The sequence below is a fragment of the Periophthalmus magnuspinnatus genome, chromosome 2 (genome assembly GCF_009829125.3).
Source record: "Periophthalmus magnuspinnatus isolate fPerMag1 chromosome 2, fPerMag1.2.pri, whole genome shotgun sequence".
Classification (NCBI taxonomy): Eukaryota; Metazoa; Chordata; class Actinopteri; order Gobiiformes; family Gobiidae; genus Periophthalmus; species Periophthalmus magnuspinnatus.
In genome coordinates, this window is record NC_047127.1 from 11,385,168 (window position 1) to 11,412,011 (window position 26,844).

At 38.1% G+C, this 26,844-nt stretch overlaps 2 protein-coding genes across 2 annotated transcripts in view; one reads left to right on the top strand and one right to left on the bottom strand.

Moving 5' to 3' along the window:
* Positions 1 to 3,686: 3,686 nt before the first annotated feature.
* Positions 3,687 to 11,564, top strand: pln (phospholamban). The gene is made up of 3 exons (XM_033980534.2): positions 3,687 to 3,778; positions 8,562 to 8,682; positions 11,127 to 11,564. Exon 3 carries the CDS (start codon positions 11,248 to 11,250, stop codon positions 11,407 to 11,409), a length of 162 nt encoding a protein of 53 aa, XP_033836425.1. The 5' UTR covers positions 3,687 to 3,778; positions 8,562 to 8,682; positions 11,127 to 11,247; the 3' UTR covers positions 11,410 to 11,564.
* A 9,742-nt stretch (positions 11,565 to 21,306) lies between these two features.
* LOC117385105 (protein FAM184A-like) overlaps positions 21,307 to 26,844 on the bottom strand; it is a 52,350-nt gene continuing 46,812 nt past the window's right edge. The window contains exons 20-24 of the mRNA XM_033982375.2: positions 26,104 to 26,250; positions 25,908 to 26,025; positions 24,807 to 24,938; positions 23,057 to 23,271; positions 21,307 to 21,412 (exon numbers count right to left, since the gene is read on the bottom strand). Of these exons, the coding sequence (XP_033838266.1) occupies positions 21,307 to 21,412; positions 23,057 to 23,271; positions 24,807 to 24,938; positions 25,908 to 26,025; positions 26,104 to 26,250 (718 nt within the window). The remainder of the gene's footprint in view (positions 21,413 to 23,056; positions 23,272 to 24,806; positions 24,939 to 25,907; positions 26,026 to 26,103; positions 26,251 to 26,844) is intronic.

Consider the following 26,844-nt stretch of genomic DNA (forward strand, 5'->3'; position numbering starts at 1 on the left):
AGGGCTTATTCACCATGGTAACCAAATAAATGTTACACAAAAAGATGATTATAAAAACTTCTACCATATAATTTGATTTGAAAGTCAGATAATGATAATAACTGGCACGGATTTAAAAAGACATGATTTAGTCCTGGATTAGAGCAGTTTTTGTACCATGTTTGTACCTGGTTTAGTCCTGGTTTACTTCTGGTTTAGTCCTGGTTTAGTCCTGGTTTAGTCCTGGTTTAGTCCTGGTTTAGTCCTGGTTTAGTCCTGGTTTAGTCCTGGTTTAGTCCTGGTTTAGTCCTGGTTTAGTCCTGGCTTAGTTCTATTTCAGCTTTTGAGGTACATTCCTGATTGGGTGTCACATAGAACACTTTAAGAGGAGTTTAGACCTAGTTTCGTCCTAATTTAGACCTTTGACCTGGTTTAGACCTGGTTTAGTTCTTGTTTAGTCCTGATTTAGACCTTATTTAGACCTGCATGTTCATATCAGACTATGAGAGGAGAGAAGGGGAATGTGCAGAGGGAGCCAACAGAAGCACAGAGCTCAAAGAAAACACAGCTGATGGTCCAGGCCCTAAAGACACAATAACTTCCTCTATGTGAAATACAAGCAAGGACTAAACCAGGTGTAATCCAGGACTAAACCAGGTCTAACCCAGGACTACAGCAGGTCTAACCCAGGATTAAACCAGGTCTAGCCCAGGACTAAATCAGATCTAACCCAGGACTAAACCAATTGTAATCCAGGACTAAATCAGGACTAATCCAGGACTAAACCAGGTCTAACCCATGACTAAACCAGGTTTAACCCAGGACTAAACCAGGTCAGTCTGATTGGTCAAAGTGTCAGAATAGAGTAACAAGCTAGAAAAAGCAAACTTTTGATAAAGGTCAAGTATGTAACTTTCTGGAGGTGGCACATCACCTACATGATTCCATAGAAATATAAAGTCAAAACTATACTTCAGAACTCCTCCATGGAGGTAGATAAATGTCATGCCATACTGTGGAATATTATAGCCAAAGAAACAACATCTCCATGGAAACAGTAGGAAGAGGACTTCCTCCTCCAAATAACAGGCAGGTTTGGGGACCTTAGTGGACGTTTTTCAGAAACAAAATCATCTGTATTTTCGCTGTAATAAGTCGGAGTACATCTGTTGACGTCACCATGTTTGTTTTGGTTTGTTTGGGCGCTTTGCCTTTGGCTCCAAACCACAATGCTGCTCTGTGATTGGTCTGAACCACTGGTTGACCGCAAAATCTCAACAGCGGGAGCCAGGCCAGATTGATTGACGGAGTATGTGAAGTCATAAATATCATGAGGATTCATCTTGCTGGCCAGGTTAGGCCTGAACCATATACAGTACTGCAAAATTATTATTATCCTAATCAAATAAATTTACAATCCATACCTCTCTCTCCCTTTCTCTTTCTCTCTTCCTCCCTCTCTCTCGTCCCCCCCTCTCTCTCTGTCTTTCTCTCTTCCTTTCATTCTCTCTCCCCCTCTCTCTCTCCCCCTCTCTCTCCTCTTTAAATGCTTTCATCCAATAGAACTGTTTCATTTTTTCCTGCTGGCTTTGAGCTGCAGTGGAGTGGTGCACCCTTAAATGGAGAGAAAACCAGCGCTGCTTTCAGTTCAGATAACAGATTGGATTTAACTGGTCAGGAGTCACAAATCAAACAGGAAAACTTACGGAAATATGCACGAGGCCAGGGAAACATCCGACAATTATACTGCCCTATATTAACCATAATGTAACGTGAAAACAGGGCTAGTTACAGTTACACTAAATGTTTTGGGTATTTTTCCCACTGTGATGCTACACTGTGGAACATTCCAGGCAAAGCAAAAACAACACAAAACCCTCCACCACCACCACGACGACCCTACGGTTGTCAAAAGTATCAAAAATCTGACACTAATTGATACTGAAACTAGTGTCGAAACTGGATACTCATTTGAGCAGGTATTGATATTAAACAAGTCACACTCACAGGACAGAAATGAACCTTTCCTGAATAGCTTTAGAATAATTTAAAGAAAGTACTACAATTAAATGTTGAAAATCACACTCTATTGTCAGAATAAAGAGTGTTTTTATTATCATCGTGGTACTGGAATTGGCATTGAGTATCGAGTCTGTTCCTTAGTACCAAAATCAAGTAGTTTAGACAAAGCTGTACTGAAATGCATCGGATTCTTGAATTACTTTTAACAGTTCAGATTTCTGTCTTCTCTCAAACAGAAGATATTAAACACCGTACATGAAAACTATTTCGACTGGCAGCCTGTTTACAGAAAAAGCTCTAGTCATTTCTAGGCCAAAGACAGAGTTATTTTTACTTTTTCAAACTCTCGACTTGAACAATTTGACCTTTTTAGAGGAAGTACTCAAGAAAAAAAACATCTATTCATCCGCCTACCTATCTACCCATCTACCTACCTATCGATCTATCTGCATACTTTGCACCGTTCTTGATCCTGTGTATGTATTGATAACTTTTGGAATCAATGGGTATTATAATGTAATACAAAATATTAAGGAGTAGTAGTAGAAGTAGTAATAGTAGTACCAAAAATTATGTCAAAAGTACTGTTAAAAGTAAGAGTTTTAGTAGAAGTAGCAGTTCTGGTTCTAGTAGTAGCAGTAGTAGTATTGGTAGCACTAGTAGTAGTAGCAATAAACAATACAATACAAGTTTACAATCCCTGTCTGTTCTATTGTCACCACGACACCCCAGAGTTAAATGTGTTTTATTTTTAGATTACATTTGGCGTATATATTTATAGATGGCATCAGCTGTTGGTCGGTTTGTGGCTGGATAACCAAACAATAGAGACACATGCGGAGTATTAGAGCACATGCAGCACAGCCTTCTACTATTACTAATGTGCATCTGATCGGCTCCAGTCCATTTCATCATGGACCAGGGCACTTAGAGCGTACTTATAAATACACACAGGGGCGGAATGTGAACTGCAACGTCACAGTCGCAGAATATATTGAATCGATACAGTTATTTGAAGCTTAGGGGCGCAGTGGTATTTTATAATGTTAATTTACTTTATTTAGTAGATGGCAGATGTGAAACCTGTCCCCACCCCGCCTCCCACCTTCCTCTCACGTGGCTCCTCCCCCCCTCACCTGCTCTCACCTGGCCCCTCCCCCTGCTCTCACCTGGCCCCTCCCCCTCCTCTCACCTGGCCTTTGTACAGTCTCACCTGTGCTCTCTGGTCTTCTTCTGTCAGACCAAAACATACACACTGTCAGACTGCAGTAACAAAGATCCCATCTAGTGGTCACATGTGGGAATACAACAGGGGCGGGTCAGCCAATCTAGTTACGTATGGTAGCTTTAAGTTAAGATTGATACTTTAAATTCATACTTGGTTGATCCTGAAGGAAATTCAAAAGATAAAGAGTAAAGTAAAGTGCTCTACGTAAGTTTTCTGATGGGGGTACCTGATTGCTTTGCTTTGCCTGGGTTGCTCCACAGCATGGCATTAAACATATCTATATCTCCATGGAAACAATCAGGTGATGCACAGAGCGATTTTCTAGAGTCAATATTTCATGGTTAAATAAGGATTCCCCTCTCTCTCTCTCCATGTAGCTTGTTCTAAATAAACCAGGGACTGTCCCATCCTCTCTCCTCCTCCTCCTCCTCCTCCTCCTCCTCTCCTCTCCTCCTCTCTTCTCTCTCTCCAACCATTCGCTCACATCCCCAAACAAGAGCTGCATTTCTGACATTTCTAAACTTAACCTAGTCCTGTCTGCATCTGAAGGTAAGCATTTTCCATTACTTTTATAATTTACAATCAACAATTATGTAATGTTACTATTACATTTACTGACAAAACATGGAACAGCAACATTAGAACATATCTGGTCTAAATAACACCGTTTTATAACAAAATGACTAAAATTAGATGAAAGTCAAGTAGAACACAGAAAAATGCATTCATTACCAAATAAGGAATAAGAATTAAGCCAGGACCAAAGCCAGACTAACCCAGGACTTAACCAGGATTCAACAGGGTCTAACAAGGTCTACAAATCAAAACGTCAAAGCCAGTTTAGAAGATAATCAGATCAAAGCTAATTTATCTATGACTAAACACAGACTAAGACAGATCTAAACCAGGTCTAAACTAAGTCTAAAGTAGGTCTAACCCAGGATTTAAAGTACTCAACAAGAGAAGGAGAAGCAGCTGGAAATAATGAATGAACCAGGACTAAACAAGGATTAAACCAGGGCTAAACCAGGGCTAAACCAGGACTAAACCAGGACTAAACCAGGACTAAACCAGGACTAAACCAGGACTAAACCAGGACTAAACCAGGACTAAACCAGGGCTAAGACTAAACAAGGACTAAACCAGGACTTGAAAAGGACTAAAGACAATCTAAACCAGGACAAAACCAGGGCTAAACCAGGACTAAACCAGGACTAAACCAAGACTAAGACTAAACCAGGACTAAACCAGGGCTAAACCAGGACTAAACCAGGACTTGAAAAGGACTAAAGACAATCGAAACCAGGTCTAAACCAGGACAAAACCAAGACTAAATCAGGACTAAACAAGGTCTAAACCAAGACAAACCAGGACTAATCAAGGACAAAACCGGGAGAAAAAACCAGGACTAAACCAGGACTAAACCAAGACTAAATCAGGTCTAAACCAGGAGTAAACCAGGACTAAACTGACTCTAAACTGAAGACTAGTGGATTAAACCAGAACTAAACCAGGTCTAAACCAGGTCTAAGGACAGTGTTTATAGTAGTGTATAGTATTATGCATTAGGAGCCTGAAGAAATCTTAGTGTGGGAATGGAAATTAGTCCCATAGGAATAAATAGTTGTTTCTGCAGTGGACCGGAGCACATGATAAGGCCATGGGACCCAAAAGGAACTGTTTTTCCACTGTCGGTAGCCCCCAGCCCCCAGCTTTCCTTTGGGAGGTACACTGATAATGTTGCTAAAGTATACTTAACAGAGCAAAAATTAATCTACAATATTTGGCTTTGTGACTTTAAAACAGCAAATCTTGAGACAGATTTTTGTGATGACCACTGAAGAGGTTATATGGAAGGGCATCTGGGACAATTATCAGGGTTAATATAAGATCAGAAAGATTATAGGAAGGGACTTTAAGATGGGCAAGCAAGGAGGAGTCAAGGTGGAGGACAAAACCAGGACTTAAATCTAAACCAGGAATAGACGACAATAGACCAAGACTAAACCAGAACTAAAGCACGACTAAACCAGAACTAAAGCAGGACTAAACCAGAACTAAAGCAGGACTAAACCAGAACTAAAGCAGGACTAAAGCAGGACTAAACCAGGAATAAACCAGGACTAAACAAGGAATAAACCAGGACTCAATCAGGACTAAACCAGATCTAAACCAGGTCTAAACCAGGACTAAACCAGGACTAAACCAGGACTAAACCAGGACTAAACCAGGTCTAAACCAGGTCTAAACCAGGTCTAAACCAGGACTACACCAGTTGTAAACCAGAACTGAATAGGTCTAACTTTGGACTAAACCACGTCAAAACCAGGACTACACCAGTTGTAAACCAGAACTGAATAGGTCTAACTTTGGACTAAACCACGTCAAAACCTGGACTAAACCAGGTCAAAACCAGGACTAAACCAGGAATAAACCAGGACTAAACCAGGTCTAAACCAGGACTACACCAGTTGTAAACCAGAACTGAATAGGTCTAACTTTGGACTAAACCACGTCAAAACCTGGACTAAACCAGGTCAAAACCAGGACTAAACCAGGAATAAACCAGGACTAAACCAGGTCTAAATCAGGACTACACCAGTTGTAAACCAGAACTGAATAGGTCTAACTCTGGACAAAACCAGGTCAAAACCAGGACTAAACCAGGTCAAAACAAGGACTAAACCAGGTCAAAACCAGGTCAAAACCAGGACTAAACCAGGTCAAAACCAGGACTAAACCAGGACTAAACCAGGACTAAACCAGGTCAAAACCAGGACTAAACCAGGACTAAACCAGGACTAAACCAGGAATAAACCAGGACTAAACCAGGACTACACCAGTTGTAAACCAGAACTGAATAGGTCTAACTCTGGAATAAACCAGGTCAAAACCTGGACTAAACCAGGTCTAAACCAGGACTAAACAAGGAATAAACCAGGACTAAACAAGGAATAAACCAGGACTCAATCAGAACTAAACCAGATCTAAACCAGGTCTAAACCAGGACTAAACCAGGACTAAACCAGGTCTAAACCAGGACTAAACCAGGACTAAACCAGGACTAAACCAGGACTACACCAGGACTACACCAGGACTACACCAGTTGTAAACCAGAACTGAATAGGTCTAACTTTGCACTAAACCAGGTCAAAACCTGGACTAAACCAGGTCAAAACCAGGACTAAACCAGGACTAAACCAGGACTAAACCAGGTCTAAACCAGGACTAAACCAGGACTACACCAGTTGTAAACCAGAACTGAATAGGTCTAACTCTGGACTAAACCAGGACTACACCAGTTGTAAACCAGAACTGAATAGGTCTAACTCTGGACTAAACCAGGACTAAACCAGGACTAAACCAGGACTAAACCAGGACTAAACCAGGACTAAACCAGGTCTAAACCAGGACTAGACTAATTACTGTGAATACAACTTGTCCAGTGAGAATTTTCTACAAGAGAACTAGGAAATAATAAAATTCTGGAGTTCCTGAGATGAGAAAAACCTTTGCTTTGACCTTGCATCATGGTGCACAGGAGTGAATGAAAAAATTTAGTGGTTTTACTCCTGTTGGTTTGTTGTTTTTTACACTTGCATAATGATGTGGTACTTACAAGTTTAGGCTTGTAATCGACTAAATAAATTCTTGTTGGACTAAAGACAAGCGCTGGCAATCAATTAATCAACTAAAAAGTGGGCGTGGCAAAAACTCTCAACACTATTACGTATCTCTGTGTATCTGACCCAAACTGCACTTACAAGACTTACACCTGCAGGGGGAGTTCATGCAAAAACTACTATTTATACAGAAAAAAATTACTAGAAAACAATGCATTTATATAAAGACAGATTCAGCTCTGCCTTTTTACATATAAACACCAAATCTTCAGCTAACTCTCACTCTTATAATCGAAATACAATGATTAGCCGAGGTAATGTACATCTTCCCTTGGCTACAACTCTCTCACCATTAGGACTAAATTACGACCACAAACTATGGACTAAACTAGAACTAAACCAGGACTAATCAAAGAGCACATATTTGAAAGCATGTGTAGAGCCGTGTGATTCCCCCGCTCACAGCCCTCTTACCGCTGTACGTGCAGCTTGCTGGTGGTGACAGTTGTGATAAACTTGTAGCTATGGTTGGCATCTGGGCCTTTCCATTTGTCATTTCATCTCTGCTGCAGCGGTCAGCTTCTACAAACAGCAAAACCACACGGGAGGTTATACGGAAGGGCATCTGGGGCAATTATCAGGTTTAGCTTAAGATCGGAAAGATTACAGGGAGGGACTCTTCAAGACAGGCAAGTAAAGAGGAGAGTGAGGTCAAGATGAGGACGAAACAACAACTGAAAGAATTCAAAACCAGGAATACTGACCAAAGACTGAATCAGGAGTAAACAGGGACTAAACCAGTGCTGAAGAAGTACTCCAATACAAGTACTCTCCACAGATTTTGAGATCTAATAAAGCTTCAAATGTAGTGATTTTGATAAAGATTTGTGCTGAATTTTGTTCAACAGACACAATTGAATCGATCGTTTTTATCTAGCTGTTTTTATTTGTATATTTTGTTTGATCAAATTATGAACTTCATTAAAAAACAAACAAACAAAAAACAACTCAGCCTTTATATAACACAAAATACTTTTACTTTTCAGTCCAATTAAAAAATGTAGTGGAGTATAAAGTACAGACACCTGCTCTCAAATGTAGTGCAAGTACAGTACTTTAATACTTTTACTTTATTATCTTCCACCGCTGGACTAAACCAGGTCTAAACCAGGTCTAAACCAGGTCTAAATCCAGACTAAACCATATCTAAGTCCATAAACTAGGTCTAAGTCTGGACTAAACCAGGACTAATTCAAGACTAAATAAGGACCAAACCAGGTCTAAACGAGGTCTACACCAGGTCTAAACCGGTATCAAGCCAGGACTAAACCAGGACTCAGTCAGGACTAAACCGGGACTAAACCAGGACTAAACCAGGTCTAAACGGGGTCAAAACCAGACCTATGCCAGACCTATGCCAGGTCTAAACCAGGACTAAATCAGGTCTAAACGAGGGGCTTAACCAGGGCTAAACCAGGACAATATCATTTAATTTGTCCTATGTCTTCTTTTACGAGAGCTGCTATCCCAGAAAGCATATCCTGTAGCCACTGTAATCCAGGTCACATTCCACATAACCTTTTTACATTGTGTCAAAACAAAGTTACACATACCAGCAGTGACATATAGATGGCGCTAACACGGTCATATTTAAATAGCACATCTTTAACACGTCAACAAGCTTTACTTATCTTGTACTTTTTCCACAGATACCCTGGCCTTACCCTATCCAGCTGTCCTCGAGCACCTCTCAGCCAATCACGACGCCGCTTTTGACCTAACGGACCAATCGGAGCGTCCGAAGATAGCCCGTGAGGATTAAGCAGAGTTGTAAGTGTTGACAACTGAAACAAGCTGTTGGATATTAACAGGAGCAACCACCATCTTGTTCAGGACAGTTAAATTTGGCTTAGAAATGTTTGCTATGTGCATTAAGAGACCTATAGATGAAGGTGACAGTGGTGCTAAGCTAAAAGATAAAAAGCTGAAAGGGTAAAAGAGATGGGTATGGTTCAAGTATGGGACAGACAGAGAAATACAGAGAAATATTAGGATTATTTTGTTTTTAAATGGCCTTATTACACCGTTTTCTGATCTATGTTATAATGTTTCCTCATAAAAACATACCTGGAGTTGTTTCATTCACACACGTTTAACACACAAACCTGCATATTGAGTTTTTCTCTCAAACTGAAAACACTCTGTTCCAACTTGTGATGTCATGTGATAATACAAGAAGAAGTGCTCCATTGTGTTTTTAAACTCCATACACCTTCAGAGAATCATTTGGATAATTTCGGTCCTGGAATTGCCGAGTATTTTGAGGTTTGGAGATGCAGACGTACTAATAATAAAGGGTTATGCCGACGTGTGAATGAAACAAAACACAACTCCAGGTATGTTTTTGATGAGGTAACAACATTATAACACGGCTTAAAGCTTCAAGAGTCAATTTTGTGTACTATAGGACCTTTAAATGTTAGCTAAACGTCCATTATGTAACTCTTCTGGAGCGGGAACTTCACCTGTATGATTCAATGGAAATAGACTGTCAAAACTGTCAAATCCATGAAGATAGATGCATTTTACACCATACTGTGAATATTATAGCCAAAGGAGAAACATTTCCATGGCAACAAGCAGCTGCGGTCCAGGCCTAATAGTAAAGATGCATGTTTTTTCTATATTTTCTGTGCAATAAACAAAACTAAAATGAACTACTACAAACTAAACAACATGCTTGCACTTTTTGGTTAAAATATCACATACAGGGATATTAAAGGTAGATAGTGTAACTTTTGTGGTGGAGGATCTGCAACCTGCTTATCGCCATGAAGATGTTATTGTTTTGCTTGTTGTTCCACACATATGGCATTAAACTTATCTCCATAGAAACAACCAGATGATGCCACCAGGCCAAGTTATAGGTCAGATCTAAGGAGAAGCAATCCCACTCTGTCAAAATTACATATTCGATAAATGTAAGATGGATATGCGTAATGCTATACTGTGACATTCTACAAATCTCCATAAATTGAGATAGAAAGTTACATAATGCAACTTTAAGAAGGCACAATTTAAGGAGAGAGAACAGGAATGGCCAGATTTGGTCTGTCTGATGCTGTTATGTAGGGCACTGCCTCTGTACACAGTGGATGTGCTAAAAACTTGAAAGGCTGAATTGCTGACCTGAAAACTTTTGACCTGGCAACCCATTTGAGAAATATTTCTGGTCAAGCTTGAAGTTGCAGCAAGTTTAACTGTTGTAAATCAGATTGGCCAAAGTAATGCTAGCAAATAAAATGAATGCTGGTGATATATCAATATAGTATAGATATAATAGTATAGATATAATAGCAATGCTGGTGATATAGTAGTTAATAGTAAAATAGCTTAATATTAACACAGCTAAAGGGCCGACATTACACAATTTTCTGATCTATGTTATAATGTTGTTTCCTCATCTCAAACAGACCTGGAGTTGTGTTGTGTTTCATTCACACATGTTTAACACACAAACCCTGCAGATTTAGGCTGAGCTCTTCTCCACATCTTCCACTTTGTGATGTCATGCGGTGATACAGGAAGTGCTCCACTGTGTTTTTAAACTCCATCCACCTTCACTAGAATCATTTGGATACTTTCAGCCCTGGAATTGTCAATCTCTACTGAACAAAATTAGCTGTTAGGGTAGGTAGCTGTTAACTTGAAAACTATCACTTCATGACATCACAAGGTGGAACAGAGCATTTTGAGCTTTGGAGATGCATACGGACTAATAATAAAGGGTTATTCAAACATGTATAAATGAAAGAAAACACAACTCCAGATATCTTTTTGAGGAGGTAACAGCATTATAACATGGCTTAAAACTCACAAGAGTCAATTTTGTTTAAGTAGTGTCAATTATATGGTTATTGCATTTTTTTAATATTGTGATAAAATATTTAAGCCAGATCACCCTGTTCTACTAAAGTCTTATTTCGGGGATCCAAACACATTTCTTCAAAACTTTACAAAGATGTGAGTCACCGGTGAATCTCCCCGAATTCAGATTGGTGTGATTGACAGGTGGATTAGCCAATCAGAGACAAGCATGGTCTGTCTGTATCAAAACAAATCTGGCTGCTTACAAGGAAAAAAGATTTTTGCAGAATCAATGAGCAAAGCAAAACTCTGTTAGTCTGAGGTCATGCTTGGTTCTGGCTCGAGGTGCGATGGAGGGAGTTGTCCATAAAAATATTAAAATACGCACTTTTTTTTTTTTCTTCCAGGAATTAAGAGACATCTGAAGACTGTAGGTTAGGTCATCCTTAAGTCCTCCTTACGACCTAAATCCAACTCTTGAGTTCAGACCAGAGTCCAGACCAGAGATCAAACCGTAGTACCGTTGCCATGGAGAGGGTGCAGCACATGACCAAGTCTGCGATCCGGAGAGCGTCTCAGATCGAGGTGAACCCACAGGCCAAGAGGAACCTGCAGGAGCTGTTTGTGAACTTCACTCTGATCCTCATTTGTCTCCTGCTCATCTACATCATCGTCCTCCTCAGCAGCTGAAGAACACAGGCTAATGCTACGAGCTAATGCTACAGGCTAATGCTATTACTGCATTTTATCTGAAGGAGAGAGAGAAATATTACTGTCTTGATTGGGGCTTGGAAAATTCATTCATTACGTTAAAGTGCGTATGACACCTTAAACTACCGTTTCACTAAAGCTTTGACAACATTTCTGCAGAAAAACATATTTATATCTATCAATTTAAAGTATATAAACTTGCTTCCTGATTGGACATGGTCATGTTTAGACTTGTTTGCTCTCTTTTGTTTAAATTGTCACAAAAAGCCTTCCTTTGCAATGTGGATGGAATTTTCGGAGTTGATAACATAAAGAGATTCCAGTATTTTTGTAACTTTTTCCCATAAACTACCACTTAACCGATGTAAAATTACAATATATAGTTACTACAGGTACTACCCACCAAACTAAGTCATAATTAGAGCACTTAAAATATGGTTTACTGCAATAAAACTACACTATTTCTTCAAAAAGTGAATGTTTTAGACCCTCTGCTTCTATGAGACTTAAAAAGAAGGCGTTGAAACATTGTAGAGCAGAGGTACAGTACTAACGCAGCTTCATATGAATCTCTCTTCTGCGGGCTAAATATAGACTAAGTGTCAGATAAAACTAAACATTTGGACATAAGTTTAATTATACAAAGTCCAGCCAGTCCTCACTGCTGTAACACTGGCCTGGTTTAAACAAGGACAGAGGAAACTATACTTCTACTTTGTTTTAAAAAAGTACTTACAGTTCTTCATTTAACTGCAGTGCTGCCATGTATTTGAGGAGCAAGTTAGTACTAAACAATAAATACAACTGAATTAGCCCTTGGATGTTTTGTGTTTGGATTATATAACTTGACAGGAAATATTGCTTTGCTTGGAATGTTTCACAGTATGGCATTAAGCTCACCTATCTCCACGGAGACAAGCAGACGACATCACCAGGTCACCACCAATTAAGTTACAGGTCACATCTGTGGACATCTCCTGTGATTGAATAAAGGTAACATAGATAAGTTTAATGCCATATTGTGAAACATTCCTGGCAAAGCAATAACGTCTGCATAGAAAAGTTACATAGTGCATCTTTAAAGGGCCCATATTGCTCTGTTTTCTGATCTATGTTATAATGTTTCCTTATCACAAACAGACCTAGAGTTGTGTTTTGTTTCATTCACACATGTTTAACACACAAACCATGTATATTTAGGCTGAGTTCTTCTCAAACTGAAAACACTCTGTTCCACCTTGTGATGTCATGTGGTAATACAGGAAGTGCTCCACTGTGTTTTTAAACTCCACACACCTTCACTAGAATCATTTGGATTATTTCAGCCCTGGAATTGTCTATTTCTACTAAACAAAAAGGTAAAACGTAGCTGTTAACATGAAAACTACCACTCCATGACATCACAAGGTGGAACAGGTCATCGTTTTGAATTTTGGAGATGTCACAGACTAATAATAAAGCTTACACGAGTCCATTTTGTGCAATATAGGACCTTTAAGCAGTATATATTGTGCTCACTACTAATCCAGTACATCCGTATTAAAGCGGACATCACAAATATTGTTGTGTGACGCCCTCTAGTGGTTAATTTCAAGAAGAAGAAGATGTACAGGCCTAAACAGTGCAATAATCTTAAGAATATTTTATTGGTAGCTTTCTTTTTTTTTTTTTTGCCCATTTCATATATAGTTTTTGGCAAACCTTAAGAAACCATAACCATAAGAATTTATTTGAAATTTATGAATGAAATCCTCACTTTGCATGCTTTGAGTTCTGTGTAACATTGTATTGTGTAGTAAAGAAACATGTAAATGGCTAAATGTACTGAAAATGACAATATTACAATACAGATTAAAGTGCTGTGGTAAATTATAGGCCTCGCATCAAAACACTTGTTTAAGTTCCACTGGTTCATGTTTGTGTAAGACTGCACCATTTGTTGTTTAAAATTGTAAGTCTGTAAGTCCTTAAATAAACTGCATGTCTATAAATGTCTCCAAGTCCATTGTGTTTCTTTGCATAATGGAGTTGGTCAAATAGCCGAGCAACAAGAGCACAGAGATGGGCGCTGAAGGATGGGTCAAATGCAGAGGACAATAGTGTACCTTAGTTCACTTCTTCATACAGTCTATTGTTATATGTGACAAATAAAGATAAGTTATACTCATCTAAGTCTTCTGACCCTACCCTATTATATATCACCTATACAACAAATCCAATCATCCAACACCTGGTGACACGTGACAGTGAATCGGTCGATTATATCTTTAATATTTTCTCTTTCGTTTTTGTCACATTGGTTTGACTTTTTGCATAATTTTGTTGTCAAAACCTGCACTGCTGTGAACAATCAGACAGATATAGATATAATGTAGATGTAGTTTGTCAAAGTTATTATTAAAAGGACTAAATGTGTTGCTACTACTGCTACTACTACTACTACTACTACCAGCACTTCTACAAACTTCTACTATTGCTACCTTTGCTACTTTTCTGGTGGAGAGTCAGCCACCTGAGAAGTCATTATTTTGCCTGGATTATAGCATTAAACTAGTCTATTTCTATCAAACTAGCGCAGTTGACACCACCAGGCCAACTTCCGGGTCAGATCTGTGGAGAAGTGGCCCTGCTCACAGTAAGAATGCAGTTTTTCAAGGTATTTATGAGCAATAAAAACACCTGTAACTGAAAAAAAAAAGTGCTATGCTGTGGAACATCCCAGGCCAGGGGTCACCAACCTTTTTGAAACCGAGAGCTACTTCATGAGTATGACTCATACCTCATATGAAGGGCTACAGTTTGATACGCTCTTCTGAAATAACACATAATGTCAGTTTGCCTTTAGTTCTACTTTATTAATAATGATTAATGTTAATCATCTATGTGAAGACATGATCACATTAATGATTTCTCACAATCAACAATGTCAGCAAGGGGAGAAACAGATATCAATACTCAGCACTTTAACTTTATTAATCTTAGTAATTGTTAAATTTCCAGATGACACTTACATCTCTACATCTCATTGGGAAAATGTCCAATTTTCACCAGCCACTGACAAACCTTTTTAACAAAACATAAACTATGTTGCACCATGTTTTAAAAAGTTATCAATTATGTAACGTTAAAGAAAAACTTACATATTTTTAAATACATCTTGGTTGCTGTTTGTGACTTTTTCTCCGGTCTCGTGAAAAAAGCCTGTTGTTGTTTACCCAAAGCTGCGTTTAACTCAAGTGCGCGTCCCCGTGGGGAGTGCGCGTGGAGCTTTTGTGACACGTGCTGAAGTGTCTCTTCACATTGTGCCGCTTTGCCGTCGCCACACTCGCCCCGTAGATGAGACACGCAGGTTTCGTTTACAGTCGTAAAATTCGTGGTGAAAGTGATCATTTTTGTGCCATGTTTTTGCGGTCATAAACTGCATTCAGCGTCTTCACAGCGCTCGTGAGCGGAGCACTGGTTTTGTTACGCGCACAATAGTAACCTTTGACCTCAGTAGGTCAGAGTTCACCTTAACTTATCTAAACTTAATGTATAATGAACATATTTTTGAAGATATTTTCATTTTTAAATCTATATAAATTCAAAGGTTATTAAAAAACAGCAACAGAATAAATTCAAATTTTAGATGAAGTTCATTAGTGAGTTGTGCTATTTTTAGAAGCGGTCTGTGGTCGCCTCATGTGGGCCTTGGGGGCGACCTGGTGCCCATGGGCACAGTGTTGTGACCCCTGTTCCAGGCTAAAGCAATAACATCTCCATGGAGACAAACAGGTGGCTTACCCCTTGAAAAGCTACCTAGTGTGCCTTTACTATAGATTACTCATAAAGGTCATTGATACTTTGCAATGACATCACACTGGGGAGATTCTGGGGAGAATGTTCAGCAGTTACCACAGAGATAAAAAGCACACGTTTACACTGTCAAGATGTTTCACATCACATTTCCAGGAGCCTGTGATCCATACGAGCATTCATGGTCCTGTTTAGGTATTTGATTTTCAACAAAAAAGTGAGACTGAAAAACTGTTGGCTAACACTAGCTAGCTTGTGACTGTAATGTTATTTCAGAGGGACTTGTTTAACAGCACGACTCAGCTCACCTGTTGTAGTTCTAGTTAAGTCACTTCTTTCTGGTCAAACTGTGTTAAAATAAAACTCAATAGACTAACAGAGCTTTCAGACAGGGCAGTGCCTACAGTTAGCTTCACACTCCCAGGGAATGTTGATGACATCAGCTGCAAAGTATCAAATGATGTTATCAAAGTTTCTGTATTTTACACTGGAAAGTCAAAAATCAAACAGAGACGAGCCAGATCTCACAATTAGAATTTTACTGTTTCATACCATACAACAGAAATTATATAAATATAAATAAATATTGTTATAATTGGTTTATATAACTTCAAAATTGACAAAGAGACACATTTTACAGGACACATATAGCCCTGATCGACAAACAACCACGATGAAAATGAAATTAAAAAAAATCTAAATTATTCCAAAAAATTGTAACAAAATTTGACAAAAAACATGGACATTTTTATGGCACTATAGTCTCTTAGTATATCTGTGTAAAAGTGATCATGCAACAGTCAGAATGTGATGCACTGGAATGTATTTGACAATTACCCACAATCCAATGCGTTTAAAGGGCCCATATTATGCTATTTTGATCTATGTTATAATGTTTCCTCGTCACAAACAGACCTGGAGTTGTGTTTTGTTTCATTCACACATGTTTAACACACAAACCCTGCATATTTACGCTGAGAAATTCTCTCAAACTGAAAACACTCCGTTCTACCTTGTGATGTCATCATGTGGTAATACAGGAAGTGTTGAAGTTACAGCTGTTGTTTTCCCCTCATTGAAACTGCTTCACTCCTCCGTGCACTTTATACAGACAATCTCAACTGTACAAAATGTTAAATTAAATGATTTTAAGATAAAAGCACCACTAAAAATAGCTGTTAACTTTAAAACTACCACTTGATGACATCACAAGGTGGAAGAGAGTGTGTGAATGAAACAAAACACAACTCCAGGTATGTTTTTGAGGAGGTAAACGCACAATAGAGTCAGTTTTGCGTAATATAGGACCTTTAATCTTTCAATTTGGGACATTTTTTAAGATATTTCAATTCTATTTTTGGTCAAATGTAAGAAAATTGTAAAAAAAAAAAAAAAAAGTGAAAAAAAATGCTAATTCAGAAGATTTTAATGAATAAATAGTGTAAATTATTCTGTATGTATTGCAGGTAGCCAAGTAGTCAGCCCAAATGTTATACCTCTATGTACATTAAAGAACAGTAGTAGAGTTTGTATCTGTTTTTGCCATAGACAGAAAGAGAATGAGCAGTGTTGTAGTCGGTTAAGTATTCGCCCATTAACCAGATGGTAGCCAGTTCGATTACCATATACTTTGGTTTTGTTTCTCTGTAAGACACTTCAACCCGATTGTAAACTAACCCTTGACACAAAATAGTAAAATAATGCAGAGAAAAGATATAAGAAGTTAATGTTAGTTTGTGGTGCAGTGGGTCAAGCATTTGCCCATTAACCACATGGTAACCAGTTTGATTACTATCTCTTTTTGTTCTGTTTCTGAGCGAGAGACTTCAACCCAACTGCAGACCCAGCCGTGACAAAACGTGTAAAATAATGTAAAGAAAAGCTATAGGAAGATACTGTTAGATGATGGTGCAAAAGGTTAAGCATTCGCCCTTTAACCACATGGTAGCCAGTTTCATTACCACGAGTTTTTATTATTTTTTCCTGTGCAAGAGACTTCAACTCAATTGTAGACCAATTCCTTACAAAAAAAAAGTAAAACAATGTGAAGAAAAGCTATAGGAAGATAATGTTACATAGTGGTGCAGTGGGTTAAGCATTCACTCTCATTAGCCAGATGGTTACCAGTTCAATTACCACATACTTTTGTAGTGTTTCTGTGTGGAGCGTTTCAACCTAATTGTAGATCCTGACACAAAAAGAGTAAAATAATGTAGAGAAAACCTATAGGAAGATAAAGTTAGATATGGTGTAGTGAGTTAAGCATATACCTTTTAACCAGAGGGTGGCCCGTATGATAACCGCTTAACTCCATACTGTTTTTGTATTCCAAAGAAACTTGAACTCATAGTTGACTAACATCTAAGAAAACGCATAAATTGTGTAAAGAAAAGCCTAAGAACATAGTGACTGGTGGTGTACTGGGTTAAGCATTTGCCTATTAACCAAAGGATATCTCTATTTTTTTGGCTAGGATGCTTAAGAAAAGTTATAATAAAAGTCTAAACGTGCACCACATTTAAAGGAAGTAAATCTATAGTGTCACAAATCTGTTCATGATGATATTTGGCTATGTGGCAGAGTGGTTAGTGCTTATGCCTTGTAACAAGAAGGTCTCAGGTTCAGTTCCTGGGTACTTCTTGTCCCATCAACCAATAAAATGCACAGTAGTCTAATCCTCCAGCTAGGTGCTTCTGATCAAGATACTGCTCCGGAAAGGGTTAACCCAGAGACACTGAAGAATGGGTCAAATGCAGAGGTCAAATTATGTATTCTTTTCCTGTCTATGGCTTTAGCCCCTTATAACTCCACTCAAATATGATAATTTTTAACATACATGTACAAGAACACACCGACATACATTACATAGGCTGACGTACGATTAGATACAGATCAAGTCACTTCGAATGTGCAACTCTGAAATGAATATTTTTCACATTATATGGACAAAAACACTGAAATCGTCCCTTTTTCTATTGCAACTCTGCCCTTTGACAAGCTTTACCTGAAAAACATGTAAATAAGACAATTGTATAAGACTAAAAATGAGTTAAGTTTCAACCTGCATTGTCCATTTAATATTATATCATGACAAAACGTGTTATTATTTGATCACAGTGTGCACGGAGAAACGGATCCTTCAAAATAAAAGCCCATATTTACAAATCAAACCATCTCAGACATTCACTATAGCTGTAGCTTTAGCTTTATTTTGAAATTGGGGTTAAAGTTGGAAAAAATTTGCAAATTTATAAAGATTCTGCAGGGTAGATTCCTCCTTTTCAAAGCGTGATACAGGCACCATTGTCTAGAGTACTCAAAGTAGATGAAGTAGAAGTAGTAGTGGATACTTTGAAGTAGTATTTGGGAGTAAAAATAATAAATAGTGTAAAAGTGTGCTCATCGGGTGAACTGTACATAGTTTCTTGGACGGAGGTCTTGATGAAAAGCTGTCTCCCAGAAATAATATTTGGAACAGTTACGTATTTCAACAAAAAGTGAAGTACAGTAGACTATATTTCACTTTAAAGCTACACTATGCAACTTTTCTGATGAATAGTCCACATCCTGCTAGTATCCATGATGTTCCTTCCCTGTAATGTTCCAATGTATAGCATTCAACTTTTCAATCTCCATGGAGACAAACAACTGGCACCACCATGGCAAAGCACAGGTACAGGTCAGATCTGTGGAGAGGTGGTCTTTGCTCACAGAATGTTTGCGTTTCCATGGTATTTTTGGCATTTGGCATATTTTGGCATTGGCAATAAAAAACCCGTAATTGAAAGGATGCAAGATAAGTTAGTTTAATGCGTACTGTGGAACATTCCAGGCAAAGCAAATACATCTCCATGGAGACAAGCAAAGTAGAACCTACACCAGAAAAGTTACATAGTGCAACTTTAAATAAGAAAAAAAAAATGTAGTTGTAATTGGTTGGTTGAGATTAATCAATAGTGGTTTTGCATTCTGTTTTTGTGCCTTTGAACAAGACACTTCACCCAAATGTATCGTGAACAGAATATAATAAAATAGTAAATTGTATTTTTTTTAACTTAAACCTGACTTTTCATAGTTATAATAATATGTGATAAGTGTAAGTAATAAGTGTCTTGCCCGTGGACACAATGGCAGTATGCAATCCCAGTCATAGGAATCAAACCACCAACCTTGACATTAGTGGGCTCCTTCCAATCTCTATAGACTCACAGTGATACAAAATGAGACGACACTGAGACAGCATTACCTTGGCTAAATTTTGAACAAAAAACATTATTATTATTTCTGCGAGACAGCAAAATATATGGAAGACGAGCCTCAAAATTTTAAATAAATGATTTGAATTTTTAAAAATCGACCTTAAACTTAACTTACCGAGACCATGCATTTTGTACAATAAATAGTAAAATAAATTGGACAATAATACATGTGTGCCGATGTTTGGTTCAGTGATCCTGTTTTTACATGCACTAGGGTCTACCAAAAATATGCACAAGTTTAGCTTAAAGGCGCATTGTGTAACATTTCTCGTGGAGGGTCAGCCAACTGTTTGTTTCCATGGAGATGTTTTTTGAGTTGCTTGGAATTTTCTGCAGATTATCAGATATTTCAATGTATTTTTGAGCAATAAAAAAAAACAGTAATTTACTTAAAGAGGGGGTATTTAACGTCTATGGGGTATGCTAACACATGCTAACATATTTAGAGCACCATGTTACTTTTTATTGTTTTGAAAATTACATATTCACCGAAAATAACAGATTAACATGTTAAATACATTTCAGTTTTGTTTTTGACGCTCAAAGTCCTCCCTCCCTTTGCTCTCTGTACTAAGTCACTCCCCCTTCATAGCGCTGCCACATTACTATAGACATGCATCCTGCTAATGAAACTACTGCACATCGCATCAGGTTTGTCAAGTTGTTGTGTACAGTTTTAAATCACGTTTTTGTATATTTATGGAGAATTGTCGTGTGGAAGCATGGGTGACGTCGGCTTGTGGGCGGAGCCTTATACAGAATCTTACAGCTAAACGTAAGGAGAGTTTGAATAGATTACCGGTCCTGAAACATGCGTGGATGGCATCTAAAACCTCTTCAGGCATGTTTTTGATAAGAGAACAATGTTGTAACATAACAGAAAGCTCAAAACTGCGGAATATTCCAGGCAAAGCTGTAACATTTCCATGGAGACAAGTAGATGGTGAACCTTCTACCCGAAAAGTTACACAGTGCACCTTTAAAAATTTTGTGTAAAACTAAATTTGTGCATGTTTGAGTAGCTTGGCATTGACCGTAGAAAAACAGCTTAGTACATTATAAATACTCCAATAGTAAAAATCTGAAGGAGCGCTTGGTTCACAGACTTACGTGACGGGAGGTAAATCAAGCGCCCCTTTGAGAGATTTGAAAACAACTTTAGACATCTAGTTTATGTACATTTGCAGCGCAGGGGGGCAGAGGGGCGGAGTTTGGGCGGTCTGCTGGTGTCACAAATGAGGTAAATTACTACGGGTCTCTTTAACATAGACTTCATGATGAGATAAATGAACTAAAGAGGATTTTCTGGGCAAATTTTGTGTAAAAAATATGTTAAAAAAACCAACAACAAATAATAAATAAATAACAATAAGTTACCAAAAAAAAAAAAAAAAAAAAAAAAATCCTTTTAGACAGACTAAACAGGATTTTCTAGGCAAGGTTTTCTTAATTTGTTTTGGTTTTGAGCCAATGTTCACTATAAGAGATGCAAATAAAAACGATCATTAGGGTTAGATTTAGAAATTAAGGGTTTAAAAAAAAAGTGTTTAAGGCTGTAATTAAGTAGTTACTAAGCTTGAAACAATTACCCAAATCTGTTCCCTTATAAATAATAATATCTCTGTCTATCCATAGTTATAAACCTCCATTATAACGAATAATTGTGATATTTTATTATGGTATTGAGGAACTTACTGACTAACAAAACTAAAATAAATAAATACAAAATAAACATATAATAATTCCCATTGCCCGTCTCCCTCCTCTGGCCCCTCTGCGCTGAGTATTTTTTGACTGTATTGTGATATTTTTTGCGGTCGTGTCAGAAGGTGAAGTAGGCGGAGTCGAGCTGGTTTGGACTGGTCCGGACCGGTTCCAGGGCCAGGAGCTCGGACTTCACGCTGTTAGCATCATTAGCTTCAGGAAGGCTAAAGGAAAACGACAACAGTAAGGTTAAATTTATAATCATCTTATATTAATGAAAAATAGTTATGCAGTGTAATATTCTCAAAGTGAAAAACAGCTTGAAATCAAATTATGACTTATTTTATTTAATTATTGTAGCTTTCTGATATTAAAAAAAAAAAAAAAAAAAGCATATGCAATCAGTATCAGTACATTTGTATATATGTAAAGGCTCATTATGTAACTTTGCCCACTACTTCCAAGGAGACAAGCAGGAGACCAAGGAAAGTTACAGGTCGGATCTGCGGACACAGTAAGAACCTATGTTTTTCAATGTATTTTTAAGCAATAATAAAGATGGATACGCTTAATGACGTACTGCGGAACATTCCAGGTTAAGTCTAAACATCTCCATGGAAACAGGCAGGTAGCGGACCTCCCATCAGAAAAGTTACATAACGCACCTTTACATAGTGTTACCTGCTGATTTAATTTGTCTAAATGATACGTATAGAAAGAAGAATTTGATTTCAAGCGTTTAAGAACACTAAATATTGTGAATTAAACATTAGAAAACAAACCAAAACTTACTTTCTTTTGTCCTGTTCTACATTGTGATTTTTTTTTTTAAAGATTCAAAAATAAATGGTCATCTGTAATGCCAAAAATCTGACACACAGGTAAGACTCAAGCTTATTTCACAATGTAGTTCAGTTATAAAACAGAGCTCCACATGCATTTGTCCTAGAAATGATGCAACAACAATAAACAGGAGTGAAATGAGGAACGACGCAACAGGAGCAGGGACCAGCAAACAGGGGAACTCGGTTTTTGTGTACTCTTAAAAAGTATACTATTAGTCCTGGTTTAGTCCTGGTTTAGTCCTGGTTTAGTCCTGGTTTAGATCTGGTTTAGATCTGGTTTAGTCTTGATTTAGTCCTGTTTTAGATCTGGTTCAGTCCTGGTTTAGTTCTGGTTTAGTCCTGGTTTAGATCTGGTTTAGCCTGGATGTCCCTGGATGTCATAAACAATCCCAAGTTTAGTCTTATTCCATTATTGGTTTAGTCCTGGTTTATTTCTGGTTAAGTATTGATATAGTTTTACTTTAGTTTTAGTTTAGTTAAGACCTGGGTTAGTCCTTGTTTAGTCCAAGTTTAGACTGGTTTTAGGACTGGTTTCTCCTCACCTCTTGTAGGCTTGGTTTAATTCTGGTTAAGTCCTGATGTAGTCAGTAGTAGGTTTAGACCTGATTTAGTACTTGTTTGGTCCATGTTCAGACCTAGTTCTAGTTAAGTCCTATTTAGTTTTGTCTTAGTTCTAGTTTAGTCCTAGTTTTGACCTGGTTCAGTTCTAGTGTAGCCCAGTTTTAGACCTGGTTTAGACCTAGTTCAGTGTTAGTTCAGACATAGGTTAGTACTAGTTTAGTCCTGGTTTAGTCCTAGTTTAGACCTAGTAAATTCCTAGTTTAGACCTATTTAAATCCTGGATTAGTTCTAGTTTAGTCCTAGTTAAGACAACATAATTTAGTCCTGGTTTTGTTGTACTTAAGTCCTAGTTTAGACCTGGTTCAGTCCTAGTGCAGCCCACGTTTTAGTCCTAATTTAGAGCTAGTTTGGGCCTGGTTTAGTTCTAGTTTAGTCCTGGTTTAGTTCTGGTTTCCACCTCACCTTTTGCAGTCCTCCAGGGGCAGACTGATGCTGAGTGAAGTTGGATGAGGGTGGGCGGAGACAGGAAATGGCGTGACGTTGATGGAGAGAGGACGGCGCTTCCTGATTCGCGGCAGGGACCAGCGCACTTCCTGTCCCGCCTGCGCGTTACAGAAGGCCAGAGCTGATTGGCTAGAGAGGCTGAGGCGCTGCTCTGATTGGACGATGGAGTTTAGCTACACACATACAGTAGAGATGGCTCCTTTTACATGACTCCCAAATACAACGCTGTCATTTTGTGAAAGGGAGACACAGTGAGCCGCAAGCAATAATTAAAAAATTTGCAGGTGTCGTGCTACCTACTGGACTCTCAAATAGAAAACTTAAAGGTGCGGTGCCTGATTTTTACTGTCTTAAAAACGTGAAAAACAAAACTAGTAATTTTTGCAGTGATCCAAAGTTATTCCATACTTATCTTATACATTACAAGCATCCGAATTATTAACCGTGATGAGTTTATAAGCACTTTTCACAACTTTCCATGTGTCGCTGAAAGTTGTGAAAGTGTCTGCCATCACAGTAATGTTAACAACAACTAGCATGCTAAAAGAGCACTTCGTGATTACTGGATAAACGCTTTAGAATTATACGAAATACAGCTTATACAATACATTTGTACTAGGGCAAGACAAATTTTGCTCAAACACATGGGAAAAATCATTATTGTAATATTGTTCATTACAAACTGTCAGTTTGATTGAGTTATGGTTATGGTGTAAAAAATATTAACTAAAATCATGAATAACGTAAGTTTTTAATACCAAGATAAAACAAAGTGTTGACAAGTTTCGTAGGGTTGTCTAGGCCACTATTAAATTGACACTATTTTGTTTATTTTATCAAGCAGGTTTTGTGAAAGAGGGAGTGAAGGGTTGGGTATGGAAAACATGGTGGTGGTAATAGTGCTTTTGAAATGAGCAGACACAGAAAAACATACAGAGATGAATAAGAAATGATGAAATGTGGAAAATGCATTGGACATTTGCACAAGTCACTCTGAGGTTATGTAGTCCTCATTAAGACCTGAACAAAACCAGGGCAAGCTGAGGAGTACATTCACATAGGCTGCAGAAGAGGTGAAAATAGTGCAATTTAAGGCAGTTTGGGAGAATTGTACTTCATTTAAAGACACTGCACCTGATTTTTACGGTCTTAAAAACAGCACTAGTTCATTTTAAACAATTTACAGTGGTCCAAAGTTATTCCTCACTTACCTTATGCATTCAGAGCATCCTAATTACTCACTGTGAAGAGTTTATAAGTTTATTTTTACAGCTTTCAGAGATCAGAGCAGAATTTTTGCAATCATGTCAAAACTAGCATGCAAACAGTGCACTTCCTGGTTTACAGATGATAAAATTAGATACTTATAATTAGATGCAGACAGGACTCAGCAGTGTCGTTTTGATCCTAGTTACAAAGAGTTGCTTTTACACTATATCTGTGTCTAAGTAGTTACTAAGCTTGAATCCTTCTTAATAAACTGTTTGTTCATTATTAATTAGGTATTTCTTGATGCTTTATTAAGGCTGTAAATATTGTAGTTATTAAAAAGTGTAAAGAGTAAAAACAATTGGGTACAGCTCCTTTAAAACATAAAAACAAGTCAATTCAAAATGGCCGCTCTCCCACACTGCCTTATACAGTAGTGTGTGTGTGTGTGTAGGGGTGTGTGTGCATGTGTGTGTGACGGCGTGTGTGTGGTACATGCCTTAGTGTACTGCTGTCCTCCGTTCACCTTGATCAGAGGGTTGATCACTCCGACGTTAGCGCTCGCATTAAACACTTTCCCAAATCCTGTTTCTCTGTTCACCAACTCCAACTGGTAGAACTTCTTATCATCCTGGAACACAAAGACATATATATTTATGTTTGTTACATAACACATCGCATGCATTCTTTGTTGTTAATGGTCTTTAACCGTGCTCTGGAGTACGTTTGCTTCTCATGTTCATCTCATGTTTCAGCACTTAAAATAATGACTATGTAGAACTAGATACAGAGGTGGATGAAGTACTCAATTTTGTTATTTAAGTGAAAGTATCAAAGGAAAAATCTACTTAAGTAAAAGCACCTGTTTAAAATGTACTTTAAGATTAAAAAGTAAAAGTTTTTCACACACATTTTGATAGTGTTATTAACTGAAGTGACACTGATTATAAAATGATACATATTTTGGTCAACAGTAGCAATGCAAATCAGTTTCTTAATTTTTCTTATGAATTTTGTATGTTTATTTTTGTTTGCTCAAAGCTGAAGCTTGAACTCAAAAACTCAAAAGCTAGTCAGGATGTTACCACGGTCCACGATTGAGCCAAAAATAACCCCTCAAATCATAAGAGAAGTAGATTTTACTTTTCAGTGCAGTTCAAAAATGTAGTGGAGTAGAAAGTACAGAGCTCTCAAATGTAGTGAAGTAAAAGTAAAAAGTATCCACTACAGATGCCTAAAAATACTACTTAAGTACAGTACTTTCCACCACTGACCAGATTAATTTCCAGCTTCAGCGCTCCCTATACTGGAAGCTGGTGGGGAGCTCCATCTACTGGCAGCAGAGGGAATTACCACGAGGGAAAAAACTGAATCTTCGCTAATTAAAATTTGGCAGCAGAAATTTGGCAGCTTTGAGTGAGTCTGGCAATGATTTACAGACTTAAAAACTGTGCAGGTGTTTTACTTGTGATTCTCTCCAGCTCAAAGGCAAAAGACTAAAAGAACATTACTAAAATCAATGTGAATCAATTATAACGTTAACCTTAGATCTTAGAACACGTTTAAAAGCTCCAAAAAGTGAAGTCAAGTTTGAACACACCACTAGTTTCTTGACCAGCGCCTCTCTCTCCGTCACCATCTCTCGGAGCTCTGCGATCACGTGGAGGTCTTCAGGTCTGCTCTCCCTGTTCCTCAACTTCTCCTCTGTCCCCTCCAAACTAAAGAAACAAAACGGAACATTACAAGCACCGGTGATGTTATTATAAAATGAGCCTTTCCTCTCAATTATTACACACAGTATTTGTAGAGCGGAGATCTTGTCTTTAAGCAGTTCTTGAGCCTTGTTGAAGTCGGCTAACATGCACTGCGCCTCCCGGTGGTGGGCGGCGCTTATTTCACCCAGGTCACGCTCGTGTCTCTTTGACAGGTCCTGCTCATGAGCTCTGAGAAGAAAGATACGCAACAACTTTAGATTTCATTCAACGAAAACACCAGATGCATTTTATAATCTTTTGTCAGCTTCTTAACTCGCTCAGATTGCAAGCGGCTCAACGTTGGATCCGAATTGTTGCCGTGTGGTCTCAGCTTTTGAAAACTGCACGTGCGAGATCACATGTTCACGCTATAACTAACCATTTATACAGGAAAGAAGCTCATCTTATTACTTTGGATCTTTGGCCTTTGCGCTGCGTTTGCTCCGTGTGCAATCTCACCTGGGTCTGAACAATTTCAAACTCGATATTGATACTAAGGAATTGACAAAAGAGGCCCATTCAGTGCCAATTGTTCATCTGGTCCTAATATTATATGTAAACAGCTGAGATTAAAAACTGGGATTGCCTATTTTTCCACTACACAAAAAAGAGTGTGCATGTAACCTGTTTTCAAACCATGCATCTGAGTATCTGTCTATGTGAACTATATGAACTGACTTTACTTTAGTACCTGATCTGGTGGTTGGTTTCTTATAGTTTCTTATAGTTTTACCTGATCTAGTGGCTGGTGTCTTATAGTTTCTTATAGTTTTACCTGATCTG

Coding starts and splice junctions, on each gene's coding strand:
- pln (XM_033980534.2), top strand. CDS start 11,248: ATGGAGAGGGTGCAGCACATGACCAAGTCTGCGATCCGGAGAGCGTCT.